General features: G+C 34.3%; 1 protein-coding gene across 5 annotated transcripts in view; it reads left to right on the top strand.

Annotated features, from left to right (window-relative positions):
- RIMS2 (regulating synaptic membrane exocytosis 2) overlaps positions 1–20,625 on the top strand; it is a 487,588-nt gene that overhangs the window by 326,623 nt on the left and 140,340 nt on the right. For 3 of the 5 annotated variants that reach the window (XM_010577008.1, XM_010577012.1, XM_010577009.1), the window contains one exon: positions 5,965–6,030. The exons of the other annotated variants lie outside the window; for them this stretch is intronic. In XM_010577008.1, coding sequence (XP_010575310.1) covers positions 5,965–6,030 — 66 coding nt within the window. The remainder of the gene's footprint in view (positions 1–5,964; positions 6,031–20,625) is intronic. 5 annotated transcript variants of the gene reach the window in all.

Genomic DNA, 20,625 nt, shown 5'->3' with positions numbered 1-20,625 from the left:
TGAAGGGATTGCAGTCCGCATGCACTGCCATGTTTTAGCCTTGCAGTAAGGATGGCAGAAAGAGACTGTTTGCTCTTTAGCTGCTGTTATTTACAGTGGGCACATTACTTCACAGTGAAATTACTGTTAAATTGGACAATTATCTGCACCACCCACCTGGTGCCTCCATGCATCTGCTGAAAGATCATAACTTCCAACAGAGGGATGGAGTAGGAAGGCGGCAAGAGAAGTGCAGTCTTGCAAATGTAGCTACATCTGTAAGGATTCATGATTCAGAATTTTTGAGCTGAATTAAAAAACAAACAACAAAAAGTCATAGATACATTCTTCAGAATAAAATGCACATACAAAATGCCCATGTGAAAAATTTTGCAGTTCTGATAAAAGACTTCAGTGTTATGCCCTTTGGAGCAGAAACATCAAATACATTATGGGGAGCACTGTGATAATGTGATACTGATTTTCTTGTTAAAAGTCATCTTGATTGAATTTGTGTCAGTTCACAAATTCTCTGCTGATAATTGCTGTTGTCTCACAGCTAAAGTCTTCAAGCTGTCAATTGCAATCAGTTGGAATATTTCTAGGATGTCGTCTATCCCAGGACATAAGCAGGAATTTCTATACACTTAATGTGACAAAAAGCATCCATACCATTATTGGTGCAAAAACTGTTGATGTTTAAACATAAAGAAAATGAGCTCCTTTAAAAAAAACCCTAAACTATTAAATAAAAGCATTCTGTTAATCTTTTCTATGAAATGTCGCAGGGGAAATTATATGACCAATGCTTTATTCTTGAACGGCATTTGCCATTTTCTAAAGCTTGAGAGCTTGACTTCACATTTTATTTATGTAGTTTTTAGGTGTGATTTCCCAGGTGTTTACGAAGCAACTCGGAAAACATTCTGCCACAGAGCACATTAACTCCTGCTTTGTTCAGATGAGAATCTAAACTTTTAGAACCATATCACTGGCCTCACTTGTTTGGAAAAAGTAACTAGTTGTAGTAGTTGCTTAAAATCATTGGAATGAGTAAGCTTCTAATAGGAAGTATAAGCCCACCTTTTCCCTGAAGCCACATCATTTTATTAATTCCAGCCTCCTCTTCCCTTGAGCAACTCTGAGCTTTATTTTGCAGTCCTAACTTGATCCCAGGCCCAGTTTTTTACTTCATTCCTTCCCACAGTACTTACCCTAAATTTCATATGCCAGCCCTCTCTCTTTTCCTTTCTACCACTTTCAGTGGGTCTTTTTCCCCTCAATTTCTGACTAATCAACCCAAAGAACCACCTGTTTCTTACTCTGCAGTCTGATTAAGCTAATTCCTATTTTTTCACGTTGCTACATTTTCAGAAAATTGTAACCTGTAAAGTTTGGGAGTATTTGGTTAAAGACACATTCACACCAATAAAAAATTAGATTTGTTTTTTAGCAGTCTTAATAATTTCATAGTCATCATACATTTAATTTTCTATTTCACTTGAAAAAGTGTAAGAGAGTGTTACTAAAAATGGAGGATAGTAGTGTTGCCAATGATACAATGTATTAATTAAATTACAATCAGATAATACACTGGAAAAACCTGACTATCAGAATAGATAAACAGTAATAGGGTGATAGAAGTTTCTTGTGTCAACTGAGTTTGATTCATGTAGGTCTAACAGTGGAACAGAAAGTATTGTTTTGCATTCAGAATTATTTATGGGTATTCCAATAAGCACAAGATTGTCAGGATGTAATAGTACTCCAGTACTTTATCTTTTCCACAGAAATACTTGGGGGTCAACTTCTTACTCTAATAGGGAAGCTGGAATGTTAATCAAATTGTGGGACCTGGTCACAGAGAATGAAAATTGAAAGGAATAGATTATCTTCTAATGCCGTGTCTTTACCATTGAATAAAATATCCCAAGCAGTAAAGACCAGGTTAAACACCCCTTTCACAGTAAGAACAGAAAGTTGTGCCATGGATGGTTCAAGTGAGATACTCTGTGTATGTGTGTGTGTTTTCAAGTGTGCTTCTAAGACCGTTCTGGTATGTCAAGCCTGTTCCAGGATACTAAGTACTTCCAATTAGGCAATCTAATTGGTCACTGAATCACTGACCTCTGTCTTGTTACCCTCATGGTTAACTGAATTTTTATGAAGGTGTAAGGAAATGGAAAAATAGGTGAGTGACATCAGAAAATTTTAAATCATCATTTTCTGTTCGCTTTAAAAAAGGAAAGTTAACATCTTTGCCTATATGTCTGGAATCTTCTTGTCAGAATAGTGGAAATCTCTTTTCACCTGATGCGGGGGTGTGTGTGTGTGTGTACATTAATCATGTATTGCAAAACCTATAATTCTGTCTTATCAGACTAACTTCATTATAAGTGAACTGAGTTGCTGCTGCAAATTTTCTATATATGCTATCTGTAACAAAATGTGTAATGTTTCAGAAATATGTGAGGATGCAGAAAAATATTTTCATTTTGCCATACCATTATTTGATATACTTCTGCCATCAAGTACTATAATGTAGCATGTAAGGAATGTGTGGTAAAAGGCTAGAAGTCTAAATGAAGGTTACAAAAAAAAAAAGTATCTTGGACTTCTTTTATCTTTTTAAAAATCTGCTATATCTAAACCTTTTCTACATCTCCATGGTCTTCCAAGCATTCCCATCTACATGTGCATATGAGATCATGATCTTCATGAAGAACTCAAAAGAAATGTTTATTTTAGATGCAGATCCGAAACATTTCTGGAGTTCTTTTGCACTTAGGCAATGCAAAGCTTAATGATTTTACTACATTATGATTTACTTACACTGTGATTTTAAGTGTTTTAGACTGGCTATTAGCCAAAGGAAAATTGCGTCTGTTTCAGTTTTGGTCAGTAATAATTAGGTATGTGATAGGCATTTCTGGTGTTATGTTGTTAACACATTAATAAAAACATAAAGAATTGATTTTAAGATAAATACATAAAGTATTAATAATAAAGAAGCAGATAGTGGAGTATTGACTGGATGCTCGGAAGATAGATGGCATTTAAGCCTTTTGCTTAAATGTTGATATACATAAAGCACAGAAAAATATGCTGCCTCCTAATGCACCTACTATCATATTTTGACCTATGCGATGTTGGTAACTCTGCCATACAGACATGGCATGCACCTTTCCTTTCTTTTTTACTAACCGTGCACATTTTATGGAAAATATTACTGTACTTCAACAGAAACCATTTCCAGACAAAGAAAGACACATGCTTACATGAATAATATGTCTATATTTATTATTGTTATATAGTTAGAGATATTATGAAAATATACAAACATCATTAGGTTATATATTCTTGATTTATGATGAATGCCTTGTACTCTAGTAAGTTACTGTGTTAATTCATGTATAGAACTGATTTTTCTTAATGAGTTCAGACAATCTCATTTTTTATGTTGCACTTGTAAGAAAATTTTATAATGAGTTATTATCTATTATGAGTTAGATAGCATGGATAACATGGGCTCTAAAGAATAGGGAGAAGTATGAATAGCTAATAATGCCAGACAATCAGGTCAAGCATAAGCTAAAGCTTACCTTGCTTCTCTATATAGACAAGCAGAGTTCTGGATGAAGAGGAAGCATATTTCAAACTCGTTAAAAGTTATTACATATCAAACTGTATATGTGGTTGTATCTAAATGCCAGCTTACTCTGATTCTGAATTCCTGAATTTAAAAAAAAAAAAAAAAAAAAAAAAAAAAAAGAATGTTGAACTGCCTGCCATACATTCGCAAGCAAAAGTCTCAGAACTTGGTAAGAACACTAGAGCTCTGAGTTTCTAGAAGTATTAGGACAAAACTTGATACCAGAGGTTGGGCACTTAGAATAGTTTAGTGGGGATTTGAAAAGTAGTTAGGGCTCAAATCCTAAGCAGAACATTAACTGATGGTGTTTCATTCACATACAAGTAAGTGAAGGGAACAGTCTGGGGTATTCCTTCTTATGGATAGTAAATTAAGCTGCTTGCAATTGCATTCCCCTGAAATTCAAGTTCTGTAACACGTTGTGCTTGAAGTCCTAGTTTTGTTTAAAGCTTTGCTCTTTAAAAACTGGTTGAATATATTATATTTATTGATGTCTTATATTTTTGAAAGACTATCAAGAAAACTTGTCAACAATTCACTGGGGAGATAAAAGGGGAAGTGAAAGTGAATTGTTATCATTAAAATGTCATCTACCAGCTGGAAACACTTAATTGCTTATTAATACTAATATAATATTTGCAAGAGTTTTGTGATGTTAATTGCAGGGTTGCATCTAAATCATTTAAGGGTGTATTCATGTGGATATAGCCTGGGAATGTCACCACATAGTGGTGAGAATAAGCTGCTATGCAGTTGTTTGCCATCATCACTGTGGGATAGTCTCCTACATTTTTGATTGTTCTTCCTGTGGGTGTGCATATATTCTAAAGCAAATATTAAGAACATGATGGAATTATTTTTTAATGCTTCTTGGCAGCATGCTGACTGCCAGGCTGTGATGGTTAGAGTGCTTTTGGTACTCAGGTCTGTGCATTAGTTGAAGAGCCCTAATACCTTTTGTAGCCTGCAGTGTAGCTCTATGATTATTTTCTTAATTGTCAGTCCTTCTTAGGATCTCATCTTCAAATTTTCAGCGTACATGTCAAATTGGGCCCTGCTGAGTTGTGTATGGCTCCTCATTCTTGTAACAAACTGCAAAGTTTAAATCGCATAATCAGGGACTTTGAGTTAGAAGCTTTTTAGTGATGACTATGCTTTTGCATTTATTTGGCAAAAAGTGATCACAAAGATCTCTTGTACTATATATAATTAACCTAATATGCTTATAAAGAATATTTACATGTGGCTGATAATACATTTTATCCACATGCAAAAGAGGTAAAGATAATAAATGTAGGTAATATAGCTACCTGTAACAATGTGTTTGATTACTAGAAAATCATTAATTATAAGCAAATAAAGATCTGAGAAATAAAAGTGGAGGATAAACATGAAGTTTTCCATGTCTCTTGTGAAGCCAGTTTACACTTCCAATGTGGACTTGTGTGATTAGACATTCCTTCAAGGTGCCCCAACTTCAGAGGACTTGTAAACCAGGGATTCCTTTGCATTCTAATAATACCTTGTAAATTGGAAGAGAAATATTATTTTCAAAACTATTTTGCCTGTAGTGTGTGCATATATTTATACTAAAAGAGAAATAACATTCTTCTGTTTTTGATAATTGGAAAATATCTAGTGCTGTAACAAATATATTTAAAATATATAAATTTTGATATTTTTCAAAATACAAACAAAAAGCAAATATCTTGGTTTTGTTATTTTGAAATGCATGCACTTTTTTTTGGCATATTCTGTTACAGATATTATATCTCTTCATTAATTATTTAAATAATAACAAGGCTTTCATCTAAATTCACCTTTTATTACAATAGGATAAATATTAGGAAAACTTACGCTCAGAAATGGGAAAGTTCTGGAGCTAGCTATGTGGGGACAGATTTCCCAATGGTAGTAGCCTTTTGAATAGACTAGGTAAACCTCTTCCAAAGATATTATTCATACTGAAGTTATCACTGCCTTCAAGCAAGGGAACAAGCAATCTGACTTCTTGAGATTGCTTTCAAACAGACATTTATACATTTTTTTCCTCCTAACTGAAATAATGTAGAAAAGCCAAAATTTTAGCTATCCACTTGATCCATAGACTCCCACTGGCTTGTCAGAATAAATGTGTGAATCATCTAGATAATTTTACCTTTAGAACTGTATATCAGATTTCTAATTCTGTTAATAATTTCAGTGCTCTACACAATGCTTTTGTAGCTTCTGTATTCTCAGATTTTTGTGTCTTCTGTTGTGTGATGTGTATCATTCCTTCTCCATCTTATTGTCTCATATTTGTATTTTTCTTTCTGCCATCTACTACTCAGTCATTATGTTACTTTACCTCGTTCCCGGTATACCCAGTCCACAGATCACCGTTACAGAGATGCCAGGTATATGTTTTCCTCTGTGTGACTCTGTGTGGATAATGCATGTACTGCTATGTACCTACATGTCCACTTCTGTTTTTATTAATCTGTGTATAGTGGTAGAAAACTCAGGAGTGTTGAGTTAATATCAGCATTAGTTTTCTTAATAGTGTGTAGATAAACACTGGGTAAGTCTTCAAGTGTTTAACTTTTTAAGCATTTTTTCAGTGCCAATAGTATATAATTGGTGGTCCATGAAGGTGATGCTATATTTACATCATTCTAATGTCTTTTAAAAAAACAATAAAGAAAATTATTTAAATCAACAAACATAAATACCTGCTAATACTGTGATTTTCATATACAGAATGTCATACATATATGGCAGTGTTAAAGGTTACGATAGATAAAACTGGAGTGATACCTTTCTCATAGTCTCAGCTGCAGGCAAATATACCTCAATTTTTAAAAGTAGTTTTGCAAAATTCACCAAAGTTCCAGCTGAGTTTTGTTCCATTGTTTTGTTCTGTTGCTGACATTGCTTGCTTTTCATGTTGTTTTGTCCTCATTTCATCTTTGTGTTGCTTTTCATTGTGTTCACCCTTTATGTTTTGGCAGCCAGGATCACACAATATATCCTCTATTTTGTGAAGATGCAATCAGATTACTTCGCTCCCGTAAGATGTGCCGTACCTATTCTGAGGGTGCTTACTATGATCTTGAGAGGTATAACTGATGTGGAGCATATCATTAGCTCTGCCACTTATACTTTGACTGTACTGTGTTTAGTTTCCAAAATGAGAATGTGATGTATGTTTTAAGTGATAAACACATACAATGAAGATGTTTTATAATACTCTGTGAGTATGTATGCAACTAAAACTGACTACTCAGGACTATGGGTAAATCCCAAGAGAAGATGAATAGCTTTATAGAAGTTAGTTTCATAAATTAGGTTATATGGATATTATATGTAACTGTCTTTGTATAACCCTTATTTTTGCTGGAATTTTCCAAAGTGCTTATAGTACTTATTATTCTCGTTGAAATAATAAGGAAAAATCTATCTATCTACTTCAAAGTACATAGAAATCGAGTCTTCCTGAAATCTCATACTTTGCTTAACTGAAAAATAGATTGAAAAGTAAAAGTATAAGCTTATGTTGTAGATATTTCTATAGTGCTTATTCTGTAATTTATGAGTACTTGTATACATTCACAATACCTGTGTGTGATTACAGAACATCAGAGTTCCTATTTATATATGAAATATATGGCAGAGAGAAGTTAAGCCCATAATAATGTCTATGAAATAATTATACTTGAAATACAGTGGCTTTTAAGAGTTGTAATAAGACATGCTGGTGTAGTACTGTGATTAGGATATTTTCAGAAATATTGCAAAACAGGAAAAAATCTACATGGTTGTGTGTGAATGGAAATAAGGCTATAAATCTGATAAACTGTGAGCCAATAAAAAGGAAGTGGTGGCTTCACATCTCAAATAGCAGATATCATGGTTGATATGGGTATTGCTTTACAAGAGGGACCATGTAAAATTTTCCACAGCAAGAACTAAAGAATTCTTGGTATATTAACTTCATGGCTGCCCTCTGGATATGAGTTCCTCTGAGAAGTTTATTAGGGTTTGCTCTGGACTCAGATCATATATAACCATATTTTTAGTAAGTGTAAAACTACTTTTGGATGCAGAAACAAAATAGAATCTGAAAATTTTATGATATCATAGAAGTATTCCTTCCAAATAAATATTGCTTTTTAAAAATTCTCCAAAGCTATAGTATAATGGACATTATAACCTTTAGAACTCAGTTAGATATTTGTTTTGAAATGATGCTGTTTTACATGAAAACTAATGTAAAGGAAGTTTGTAAATAGTACAGTCTGCATGTAGAAACTTTAATAAGGAGAGGGATTTTTGGTTTGTTTTCTGAGCGTATGTGATGAAATGTGCTTATACATATGCTATTTCAATAGTTAGTTTTTATATACTGTTTTTTCCCTTCGTTATATACTCACATTTGCATTAGTATATCTGAATCTGTTTCAGATTGCTGGTTGTACCTGTGACTGTTAAGATATTGCTGAAAGTTAGAGCTATTATCAAATTGTCTTAGTTTGAGGATCTTGACTTGCAAATCTTAATCTTTCTACAGAAATTAATTTCCTAAAAAAGAAAGTAAAATCAATGAAAATAAGGGGCAAAAGTGATAGTACTGCATAAAGATGAAAAAGCTGGGATTTAAGCAGTGAGATGGAGTAAATCTTCTCCAGAGCTTTATTGAAGAGAAGGCTATTAAAGTTAATTCCTCCTGGGGTCAGAAAGGAAAATCTGAAACTAAGTGGAATATCTCTAGATATTAGAAGAGTATCTTGAGATTCCTTGTGCCTAGGAACCGATCCTGGATTCTCTGGTCCTCTTGAATCCAGGCTGGCTGTGGGTAATGTTAGCGTTCAAGTTACTTGAGCCATCTTACCAGATAGAAACTACTCTGAGTACCTCATAGCCACTATAATTTTTCCTAGTTTTTCATCCTTTTTGTCTTTCCATATTCTGACAGCAGTTCTTTAGGTATTTAAGGACCATTTAAAGCATAATCTTTATTCATTTCCTCATTATCCATTGAAAAACACTAAGTAACTTCCTCTTCCTTATTTTATTTATTGGAAATATATGAAAAATTACTTTTTAAACAGTATTTCCTCATTTATCTTTGCACTTTTCCCCTGTTTAATGCTTATTTTAAATTACATTATTTTTGTAGGTTAAGGTGTTAGTCCTGTCGTCTTAGTTCCATCTGCTTAATCAATGTCATATTGATACCAAGAAACAACCTTTTTTCCTGTCTTATGCTTTCACTTTATCAAGCATGTGAAATAACTTTCCACTTTCCACTGTTCATCAAAATAGCAAACATTGTTCTGCACAGTCCAGCATTCAGGGAATAGTCTCTCATCCGGGACAGAGAGTTTTGTATCTTGACATAAGATACTTCACTTGACTGTGAATCCACCAGCGTTGGTGTCCTGCAGGCAAATATGTCATACAGATACACTAGTCAAAATTACTTGCTTTCTTTGTTATTCATGGTTCCTTTCATTGCTTATCTTGTCGTCATTCACAGCCAGCCCATTAAGTCTTGTGGTCTCTTCTAGCGTTTTTTTCCCCCACAGAGTGACTACTTGGTTCTCTTTCATCTTTTCTCTGCTGAAGTTTGTTTCAGTTACTGTTTATCAGATTTGATAGTCTTTAGTTCATTAGTTCTAGGACACATTTACATTATCAAAACCCTTAATTTCTGAGTTTGTTCTTAGGCTGCAGCACTCGTCATTTTGTCTTCATGATAGTTCCCTCCTTTTGAAGTAGTCCAACTGTTTCCCTCCCAAAAGAAACAGAGGCGGCATTGACAAGATACTTACTCCAGCATATGCCTGAGAAAGTCAATAGGCACATGTGCAGCTTCAGGGGCTTCAGTGCCCTTTGGACCCAGGGCTTTCTCAAGAACACCCTGCTGCTCAGTACCCCACTCCAGTTTTCCTTGACTCTTTAATGTGATAGCATGGCAACACTAGCTGGTATCAGTCAGTTCACACTGCTGCAGCTACTCAGATTGAACATATATAAGACAACATGGCTTGACATGTAGAGCTTTACTGATGCCTCTATTTATATCCCCCAATTCACAATCCTATAGAGTTATACAGGCTAGTTCATAATTTGACAGTCACCCATTTTAAATTGGCTGTCATACACACGATCTCAATGACAGAGTAATGTTCTCAAGATTATTATCCCAATTGTTCTTAAAATTAAAATATTAGCAGTTCCTCCCAAATAAAAATCTGCTGAAAACCTCACTGTATGAAATTCTTTCTCAACTTACCTATCTCAGAGCTCAGCTTAGTCACTGAGAACACCACACAACGTGCTATTTTCATTTTTTTCACTTACCCTTTGAGGGTAGTGTTTGGAAGTCAATAAAAGCTGGTTCGTGCACATTTTGTGCAGGATACGAGGTTTATTTCAGGCAGAATTTCTGTTGCTTCACTTAAGGAAACAAAATTTGGCTTCCATTTTTTTTCCTGACTTTTGTTTTACCAGTCAGAAAATTTCTAACATCCATATCCTATTTTTGGTGAAATTTCTTAGCTGCTCCAATACTGTTTTTCTATTGATGTAACTTTTCACTCCTATGAAATATGTGTGCATTGATCAAGTGTTCTTAATATGTTGTTAATTACTTCTGAATATAATTTGAAAGTAGAAGTTTAAAATGACAGATATATGAAAAAATAGATTCAGAATATACCACTGAACTGTAGATAAATGTGCTCTATGTTCATCACTATCTTAATAGTACAGTGAGGGAAAACATCATGAAAGAAGCACCCTTTAAAATGTCTGAAATATCTGTGCTGTTTATTCCATATTCAGGAGGACTAGGCAGGAGAGAAGAGTGCCTAATTCATATTATGACGACACAACCTATACTCCTGAAAGGTACTTTAATCTATATAATAAAAATAGATGAAGTTAAGTAATACATTTTTCCTGAAGTGTAGTCTAAAATTTCTAATTGGCCTAGACTAATGAGATTTAAATTAACAGTGCACTTTATGCAGTATTTCTCTAAATACAGAACAACTAATCTCCATAGTTTCAAGTACTTCATTTTCCTTTAGCCCTCCATTAACTTGACTTTGGATTTTTTTTAAAACATAATTCTTAACTTGAAAATTTTTTTGTTCATTAGATGTGGGAGGAAAACTGAATAGTACTGAGTTTTTTCCCACTTAACTGCAGCATATATCTAATGGCTAAGCTTTTCAGTCACTAGGAGTGATTACAGGACAATTTAGAATCCTCAATTTCATTCTTTTAATAACCTGAGTCACTTAAGAAGGTCCTCAGCTTTTGTCGTGTTACTGCCCATATTGGCTTAAAAAAGGACTAACTGAATGCCTTCAAATTGATTTTGGGTGCTTGCTGTGCTAGGATTGAAAGTACTATTGTTATTCCTAAATTTTGATATGCATATAGTATATCAGAGTGAACATAACTAAAATCTGACGTGTAATATGAAAACTTTTGCAGCCTGGAAATAGTTATTCAATAACATCATTTCATGTTTAAAGAGCTAGGCAAAGTCTAAAAAGAAGAAATCTGAAGAGAGAAGCAAGTTGATCTTCCTCTTCCTTTGTACAATTAGATCTTTCATATTTCTCTGTCCATTTTTAAGTCAGTGTCTGATTTTCGTCTACAGTATGGGAGCAGGTAATGCAGGGATTATTTTCTAACTAATAGCAAGAAATTTTGTTTTTGATTGCTATGAATAAATGCAGCCATATTTAACAAAAAATAAAGTGCACTGCAATTTTAAAACCATGCTTATGTATTTATGGTGTCTATAATAAAGTACTTTTACAGAAGAATCTTAAAATACTGGCAAACTGGAGAGACTGGCTTCAGTTTTAAGGATATGGATGATCAGGGAGACTATAAAGATATACCTGTCATTCTCCAGCTGTATTCTAATTTAGATTGATCTAAATCTAAATGTAATCTAAACCTGAATTAGATTAAAGTAAAGTAACTTTCATCCAGTCACTGATCTGGCTACAAAACATGCAAAAAAAATGCCATTCCCCATACCATCCAATTTGATATAGAAGAAACAAGAGCAGCTGAGTGACATTCACATATACTGCACTCCATATTGTCTTGTCTCGACATAATGACCAGGAGGTGTGGGGTTATTTAGTTTGTAAACATATTGCAAAATTCCAATTCTGAAATCTGAGAAGTCTGGAAAAAAATGGAGTCATGCAAAAAAACCTGCTGTGATTCCCAGGAACAGATTCATGAAAACCCTTGGATAAGTGTATTCAAGCGATTAAAAAGTTCATCCTGCAGACTTTGGCTAGGATTTTCAGTACAGACAAAGAAGATTTATATTCAAGTTGATAATATGGTCATCCCTTGATATTTTCTGAAAATCCCTGCCTTGCTTCTCCCTGTCATGTGGAAATCATTGAATAGTGGGACTACTGCAGTTCCAAGGCTTTACCCAAGCAAGATCCTGAAAATATGGAACTCCAGAGGTCCAGCTGAAACTCCTTAACCAAATGTTGGATGGTTTGTATATACTCTTAATATACTGGAGTAATGGCACATAAACAGTTTATCCCCTGCTTTCTGAAATGAAAGTGGTTTTTTTGTCCCATTAGTTCTTTTCTCAATGGTTCTACTTAAGATAAAATCTTTCTACATGTCTTTTATGTTGTCTTCAACTGATTTGCTGAAATGATGTTCAGTACCTGGAAGAATAATACAGGTATAAAATTTAATTAGTTTTCATTGTCTGATCTGAGTGAAGTGAGTTTTATTCTGCTTCTTAAATAACTGTAAAAACCAACCACTCTATCAAATAGAAAAAATAATAAACTTGAAAAAGTTAGATATTTGAAGTTAAAAGCAGTATTTTAAACTATAACTTAGAATGTTATTTTTGTTACTGTTATGTCTCCACGATGACTTTTTAATTATTCCACACACTCAATAGCCATGAAGAACATGAAGACTTTTGTGTAAGAAAAGATAAGGCATCAGTTAGTCTTTATAGAACTGAAATTAATGGCTAAACTGCTGAAAAGAATAAAAGTGAAATATACTAAGAATTACATCAGGAAAAATTAAATATAATTTGCTTGGGTTTTAATTAAAAAAGATATGGTTTTCTTCATACCTGAGAGAAAATAGGAAATGTACAAAATGATTTGGAAACATTTGGAAACATTTGGAAAGCTTCCCATTTTAATTGAGAAGTGGTCATGTCATAAGAATTAGAGTGTTAGTAATAATACTTATGTTTCTTTGTAACATTTCTTTATTTTAACTGCATTGTGAAGGTGGTACAATGGTGCAAGTTCATGGGCAGATCATGTAGTCAATGGTTCAGCTGAAAATTATGGGTAAGTAAAGAGTGTAGTGTTACAGATATAGCTAAAATGTGTTTCTAATCTTTGTAATAAGAGTTAATTGATAATTGTACCAAAATTATTCCTAATAAGTATATTTTTCTTGATGTCTTTCCCTCTTGACTCAGGACTAAGTCATATTTATGTGCTAGTCTTTTTCCAAGATTAAGCTGTTTTATTCAGTTACAAATGGAAAAAGAACATTAATTATGTTTGAACTATTTTTAAAACATGTTCTTACTGTTCAGGGCTGCTTTAATGAGAAAGGGCTTTTTGACTGATAATACCTGCCTACACTCACAGTGTTGGGGAATGTGTCTTTGAGGCCTCGTACTTTTTACTTTTAGAAATACTCCCAGTTCCAACTGTCTAACCTATCTTCCTGTGTGATTGATGCATAACCCATGCAAAGTGCTGTGTACCTCACAATCTTCTGTTCCTCCCAGCTGCAGTTGGCTCCTGATCAAGGGAGTGGACAGTTTTTCCTTGCAATTAGTTCTTTGACTTTACTGCTTCTCCCTCATTTTCTTCTTGCTCTTGCAACATTTTTCTTCTTTATTTTTACTTACTTCCTTTGTGAATGTGCACAGAGCTTGCTTCTTTCTGCCCTTCCATATCTTGTAAGTAGGAGCTGGATTATGCCAGTGGCATATTTTGGCTGACTAAACCAAACAAACATATGGTGTGGGTCCAAAATGCTGGTAAATCCTGAACTTCTTAAATGAAGCCCCCACAGAGTTACCGGGAACTTTTCCTTGATGAAGACTAACAGTTACAAAATGTATCTCAAAAATATTTGTTGTGAAATTATACAGAACAATGCTAGACATTGGTGTCTCAAATGCTGTAACTTTGTGCATACAAATACTTAATAACATGTAAATTGTGCATGAATATTGAATTAATTACTTATTAGCAAATTAATTATTAACCATACTTTGAATTTTGTGTTTCTATTTATTCTTTTGTGGTGATACAAGTCAATATATCTCCCTGGAGAAATAGTTATGTATCTAAAGCAGATCACTGGAAGGCTATTAGATTATACTCAGTTGAATATAACAAACCATATAAAATGATAATATATATTAAAAACAGAAGAGAGAGATTTATATAAAAGGAATTAGTCACAGTTCACCTGCAGCCCTAAGGCTGTTTAAATAAAATTGTGATTCACATTTGTGCTGTATATGTTGACTAAAACAGGAATTCTGTTTAAGGAATTCAGAGACTGAAGGAGAACATAAGTGACTTTGTTGACTTGAAACTAAAAAAATCCTGTAAAAACCAGAATTAATCCTTCAATATTTTAATGCAAGTTTCTCTCTTCTCTAGAGAGAAGTTTGTAAGGGTCTTTTGGCTCAACATTAGTGCAGCCACAGAGACTTACTTGAGACCATATTTCTTCCCTAGCTTTTTGAACCAGAGTGCCACTGTTTGCTGGCTCTTCAATTTTAAGTGTTTGAAGTATACGCTTAATTTGTGCTTACGGCAAGGGCCATGCTTATTAGTTCTTCTTGGGAAAGTGCACAAGCATACTGAAAATGGACAGCATTTGAAGAAGGCTGGAAAGTGCTTAGTGTAAACAAAGTTTTTGTATTTGCTTTTGATAGTCACATTAAATAGGTCTGGTTTACTTCACTTGTCTTAGATTTAGTACTGTATAGATGCTAACGTAGGTAAATATCAGGGGAAAAAAACCAGATCTGTAACTTGAAAAAGAAGCTTATTTGTTAGTACTCTCTGACTCCATTTAAGTTTCACTCCAAAAAGCTGTGGAAAAAGAAATAATAGATAAGAATATTTGTTGTGAACCAATATGACTTTTAGGTAGACTGTAAAACATAGAACATACTTTAATAGAATGAAGACTACTGAAATGGATCAGATTCTGTTAAGATCAATGGATTTACAGAATGCCTTTAACAGAAGCAGTATGCTATTTCGCTCATTCATAATTTAAGAGCTTAAAAAATAATAAAGTCTTACATAACTGCTTATCTTGGAATGATCTGATTGAAATCCTGGCCTCATCAAGTGACAGAACTGTTGACTTCAGTGTGGTCAGAGTTACAGGCCTGTTGCCAAAAGTTGAGAAGACAGATAAACACGCATTTGCAGTATTAAGCCCTGTTTGTGATAATTTACTAATTAAATGTCTGCCATATTATTGGTCTTTTAAAATGCTACTGGAAAATAGAGGCCAACTAAATACAGTGTGCCTTGTTCAACTAAAGTTATATTTAAGATCTGAGGAAAAAAATCCCACAAAACCCACTAAGAACCAAGTACTTTTCAAACTTTGCATTTAGTACTGCACTGTACAAAGGCATATTTAAGTATGTGCTTAATTTTAAGCCTACAGCTGATTCACTTGATTAGTCTATAGTCTGAGTGCTCTGCTGAACTGCATTTGAGCATTCAAGCCCTACTAGGAAATGATTGTCTCTCATGGCTTCTCTCTCAAGCTTCTCTATGCATTGTCTTATATACCACTTACTCTTGAGTCATGAAATACATGTTCATTAAAACCCTTGAGTGTTCCTGTCATTGCTCATACATTATGATACAACATTCAAGTTGAGTGGGTGAAATATTGTGTTCTGAAATGGGAAAAAATGAGTAATAAAGTTATAATGTAAAGCTGAAACACATATTTTGGAATATTTCAAATATTTTTATTAAAATTTAGATTATTATCTTGGAGAGAATTGCAGTCATATATTCAGTTAAAAAATTGAGCTGGGGAGTGGCGGGGAGAGGATTTCAGCTCTCTTCTTTGAGAATTTTGTGTTCCCAGCTTTTGAATGCTAATCAGTTTTATCATGATCTTCAGTGAATCATCTCATGAAGATAGAGATATGTGTTCCTGCAGTGCAGTTCTTTCATATGTGTCAATTGATGGTCTTTGTTAAAGATGCTGAAAATTGGAAGTAGTTGGCAAAATACAAGGTACTATAAAAGGCAACCGGCCATATAAATGAAAATGTATGTTAGAAGTACCAGAAACAATAATGTAAAAAAACCCACTTAACATATTACATTATAGCAAAAATCTGCCTAAGTCTCTCAGACTTTTAAATTTGTAGTGAAGGAATACGTCCAAACATTTCCTATTGTAGGCACAGAATAAAAATATGAATAAATGCAATATGATGAAGTTAGTGCAAGGTAAATAAATTGGTAAGACATAAGGCAACATATATGTTGCTTGCATTCATTGGTTCACCTCTGTGTAAGGAAATGGTGGCCTGCAAGGTTAATTTTTTAAGAAATTATGTTTCAGTAAAATACTGGAAAATGATTCTTAAACTAGTTAAAGTTAACCAGTTAAGTGAAATTAGTATTATTACTAGCTCATTTGCTGTGTTTGCTTTCATTTTAATGCAGTTACAAATAGTGTTAACTGGAAGTTAAGAAGCCTCTTTCTCAAAAGCATTCACCAATTCTTTTTGTTTAATGTTGAGATTTTCTACGAAGAAGAAATTGCTTACATATTTTTACTATTTTCCCTTCAAATGTACAAGTTGCTTTTCTGTTCCTCTAAAATACACAAAATTAATTGGGTCTGATTTTACAGATAAAGGGGATATGAAGTATTTCAGATTATCATTTCAGTCTTAATTGTTCCAGGATTGACACTACTTACTGGTTTTATTGATACTTGAGTGCAATAACTAGCATAAACCTCTGACTGCATCCCATAGAATCATAAATTAATTCGGCCTGGAAAGAACCTTGAAAAACTATCTGGTCTAACTCCCTACTTAAAGCAGGGCTTTGCTATTCCTCACTAAATCTATCGATGACGAAACATATTTCAAAGAGTAAATCCCTATAGATATAGCTATATGTGCTTTCCTTAAGCATTTTTATAGTTGTACCATGCCATCATGTGTTAGCATGATTAGATAGGTCTACAGCAGAATCACCAAAGTGACTGCGATGACATGCACAGATACCTAAGCAAGCTGTAAGCAACTGAGTTTCTGTAGCTGTAGCAGTCTGCGCATAGCAGTGTGGAGCACAATATGCCTGGGATTGCAGCTGAGTTCTCTGCTTTGTCTGCTTAGCTGACTTAGCTAGTAGAAGAGTAGTTCAGATACTGGCATGTAACAGTTTAGTTGTCCCTGTGACTGTCATGTAGATATACCCGTAGTTACCACATACGCCACAGTGTAATGTGCACGTGAATACATCATATGAGTGTGTGCATGTATGTGTATAGATATATATACTACATATGTATAAAGCATGATAAAATATTACTGCAGCAAAAATATCTTGCTTTGCTTCATATTTTTGTTTATTTTGCAAGAGTACCTAAAAGCATTACATTCCTGGCTTTTAAAAACTATAGCAGCACATAATTTTGTATTAAGTTTCTTTATAGGTATAGATGAGTGATTTGGTGAGATATCCAGTCACCAGTTTATTTAGATATTTGGCAGTATACTGCTCCTTCCCATTTTCCCATTTTCCATTACAATACTTATGACTCAAATTTAGGTCTGCTTGGTACTAGAAATCTCAGTTGTTTGTAGACATGCTTATCTATGTTATGCTAACAGAGGATCTTGTGTCTGTGACTAAACAGCAAAGTTCCTATAGCTAGTAGAAGAATAACATGTCCAAGGATTGAAATCCAGCAGCCATCCACAGACACTGACAGGTATTACCATAGTATATTAGCTGGAGTTTGAAATTACGATAATTAGAAATTGTATCGCTGTATTTTTCTTGTTCTGTGCTCAGTGTTTCTAGATGAAAAAAGATGCATTAGGAGCTGAATTGTAGTGTGCTGTAATCCTACAGCAATTCTATTTTTATTTCTTCAGTTTTTTGTTACAAGAACAACCTAGTACTAAAATTGTGATTGGCATGATGTCATAGCTTGCTTTTTTAGTCTTGCACACAGTAAAAGAATTTAACATGGGCTTTCAAATAAACTGCTTTCAGTTACTTTTGGGAAAAAATAACTTTTATTTGTGTTGTAAGCTGTTATGATTGCTTACTGTTGAAAAATGTTCATCTTTTATAAGGCTTTCTCTATACATAAGCTTAGATCAATGAATATATTAATTTGTTGAAAATTCTCCTTATTTGTTAAGAAAAGTAACAAATCTGAAAAATTAAAAATTAGAAATGGTTATTTTCTGCATTGGGAAAAGAGGTAGCTTTTGAAATTTCCAGAATATGAATATAGAACAATGCAGATAAATCAGTAGTTAAAACAAAATGTTGTAGCACCTTTGGTTAGATACTGTAGTTACTAGAGTTTACAGTGGTACCTAAATAGCATGGGATTATAATTCTAATTTTTGATGGGTTTGGAATATAAAATTAGATTGTGAATACTCAAAGAGCTTTTTGCATGGTGACTTACAGAGAGCTCAAACAGTTTCAGAGTGATAGGTGTGCTTGATTAAGAAGCAAAAGCTTACTGCTGTACTCTGTCCTCCGTGTAGGGGAGAGTTATGCTGACAAGTCTTGTAGACTTTGACAGGGGAACAGGCCACCTACCATGCATGTTTTCCTTCACAAAGGTAGAAGGGTGCTACAATAGGCAAAACTAAGTGGAGGAGGTCACTATTTGACATTTCACTAACTGTATTTTTTGTAATGAAAAGTCTGTTAGCAAAGACAAACAGCTCTAGCATACATTAAAATATTATATGAGTGTTGAATACTTTGACTATTATATTTCCCTCTTTAAATATAAGTAATTCATTTGATATAAATTATAATGAGAAGAGAGGAAACTTTCATCTAGGTTACTTGGGAGCATAAGCCCTCAAGAATGTTACCTGAAAAGTTATGAACTTCTGTATTTAATTCACTGAGGTGTTTTAAAAACAACCCCTCCACACTTATGGCTGGATTGTGATATTAATGCATAGTTGTATACTGTGGTAGGTGAGGAGCTTCACTGCCCAAGCAGGTTATTGGAGTGATATATTTTCTATAAAAGGGATGGTTCATTTCTGAAGACCTGGATCATACAGCACATGTCTTTACTGTTAAAAGGACAAAAAAAATATGTGAGGACAAAGAACAGACAGTAAAACCATCTGTTGAATTGTTCTTTATATGTGTACGATCTAAAACCACACAGTGAAGCTTCCAAGTGGAAGACTGTCAGTAAGCCTATATAGCTCTCCATTTGCTGCTGAGGGTACCGAGAGGTTTGCAGCATGTAGGCTGTAGCTTGAGGGTAACAACTCAGTTTCACCTCAGGGTTCAACTTAGTCTCAAATCCTTCAGTCTACGCAATGACAGTGGTGCCAATGCTTCATATAAAAGCAAACGGTTCACTGCCAAAATCCATGTTCTCCTTCACTTCTGGGAACTCCTGGTTGTTTTTCCACTTGAAGTAAATGCCAGCTGCAGATTGTGGCAAACTGAATATTTATTTTAACTACTGAATATGAAATTTCTGAGGCCTTTATCTGTTAGCATAGTGGTTAGCTATGGTGGCTCCATGATGATCCGCAGAATACAAAACCTGCCCACTAAGCCATTAATATTGATCCTAATGGTAAAAATGCCTCTCTGCTTTCTAATACAGGCAATGGGTCAGATCCCTAACATCCTAAAAAAGACTTTTTATACTACAGCTAAAGAGAATGAAGCCTTAGGAGTAACAAGTGAAAGAGGCTTAACTTCTCATCAAGTGTTTATGAGAATCATGTGGTTGCTACTCGCCTGTCCTTCTGTATGTCCTGCTGGCTGTTGGAAGGAGAGAGAAATAGAAAACAGAATGATACCTCTCACCATATTGCTCAGTCCCTGCTGCTGTGTGCTCCAGCAGCCTCCCACTCACTGGCAGGAGAAGGGTTTTCATAGCTCTCTGTGTGTGACAGACCCAAAGAAGAAAGTCTTTGTGGGCTCACTAATTTTCTAAATATGTGGGTAAACAAGGTAGGGGTGGGTTGTCTGTACCTTGGTCATATTCTCTTTTGTAATTTTGCTGAATTTAGGAATATTTTTTCTTGGAACTTATTCCCATAGTCTAAGAATTTATTCCCATGGTCATTTTTTTAACCACCATGCAGATGGCTGACACCTTCTCACCTTCCATAGCACTGAAACCTCTCTTAAACAGTTACCTAAAATAAGCAACATTCATATCAAAGCTAAGGTTGTGTTTCTTTGTCTATCCACAATGTAAAAGAAGCGAGACAGTGGATGTTTTTGCTGATGAAGCTTCCCATTCAGAAACAGAACTGATAGAAGAAGAAGTGAGGTAATTTTGTTGTGGTTTTGTGCCAGGCTCATTGTACTTTTCCTCCAGTCTTTAGTGCCTCAGCTTATAATTACCATTATGTGTCTCACTGTGGTGTGTTTGCTTGTTAGGAGCTTATAGATGTAGGTTCATGGTGAATGGTATTATTCTGAACCTGTCTGTGGCAATTCCTTCGTATGCTCCAGGAGACCAGTTATTACCTCATGCAAGGCCTGAAGAGACATCCATTTTAATGAATCTTTTATCAACCCATTCAGCAAAGTTAGCCACCCTAGAGACAACTATACTCTGTCTCAATATGGTTTTTAGAAATAAAATGCTGTTAATAACATAAGACTCTTCATAATGAGGCTGTGGTATGTCTCTCTCTTTTT

Source organism: Haliaeetus leucocephalus, unplaced genomic scaffold (assembly GCF_000737465.1).
Source record: "Haliaeetus leucocephalus isolate CR32 unplaced genomic scaffold, Haliaeetus_leucocephalus-4.0 Scaffold555, whole genome shotgun sequence".
NCBI lineage: Eukaryota > Metazoa > Chordata > Aves > Accipitriformes > Accipitridae > Haliaeetus > Haliaeetus leucocephalus.
Note: the sequence above shows the minus strand (reverse complement) of the source record. Positions and strands in the feature narration are given on the sequence as shown.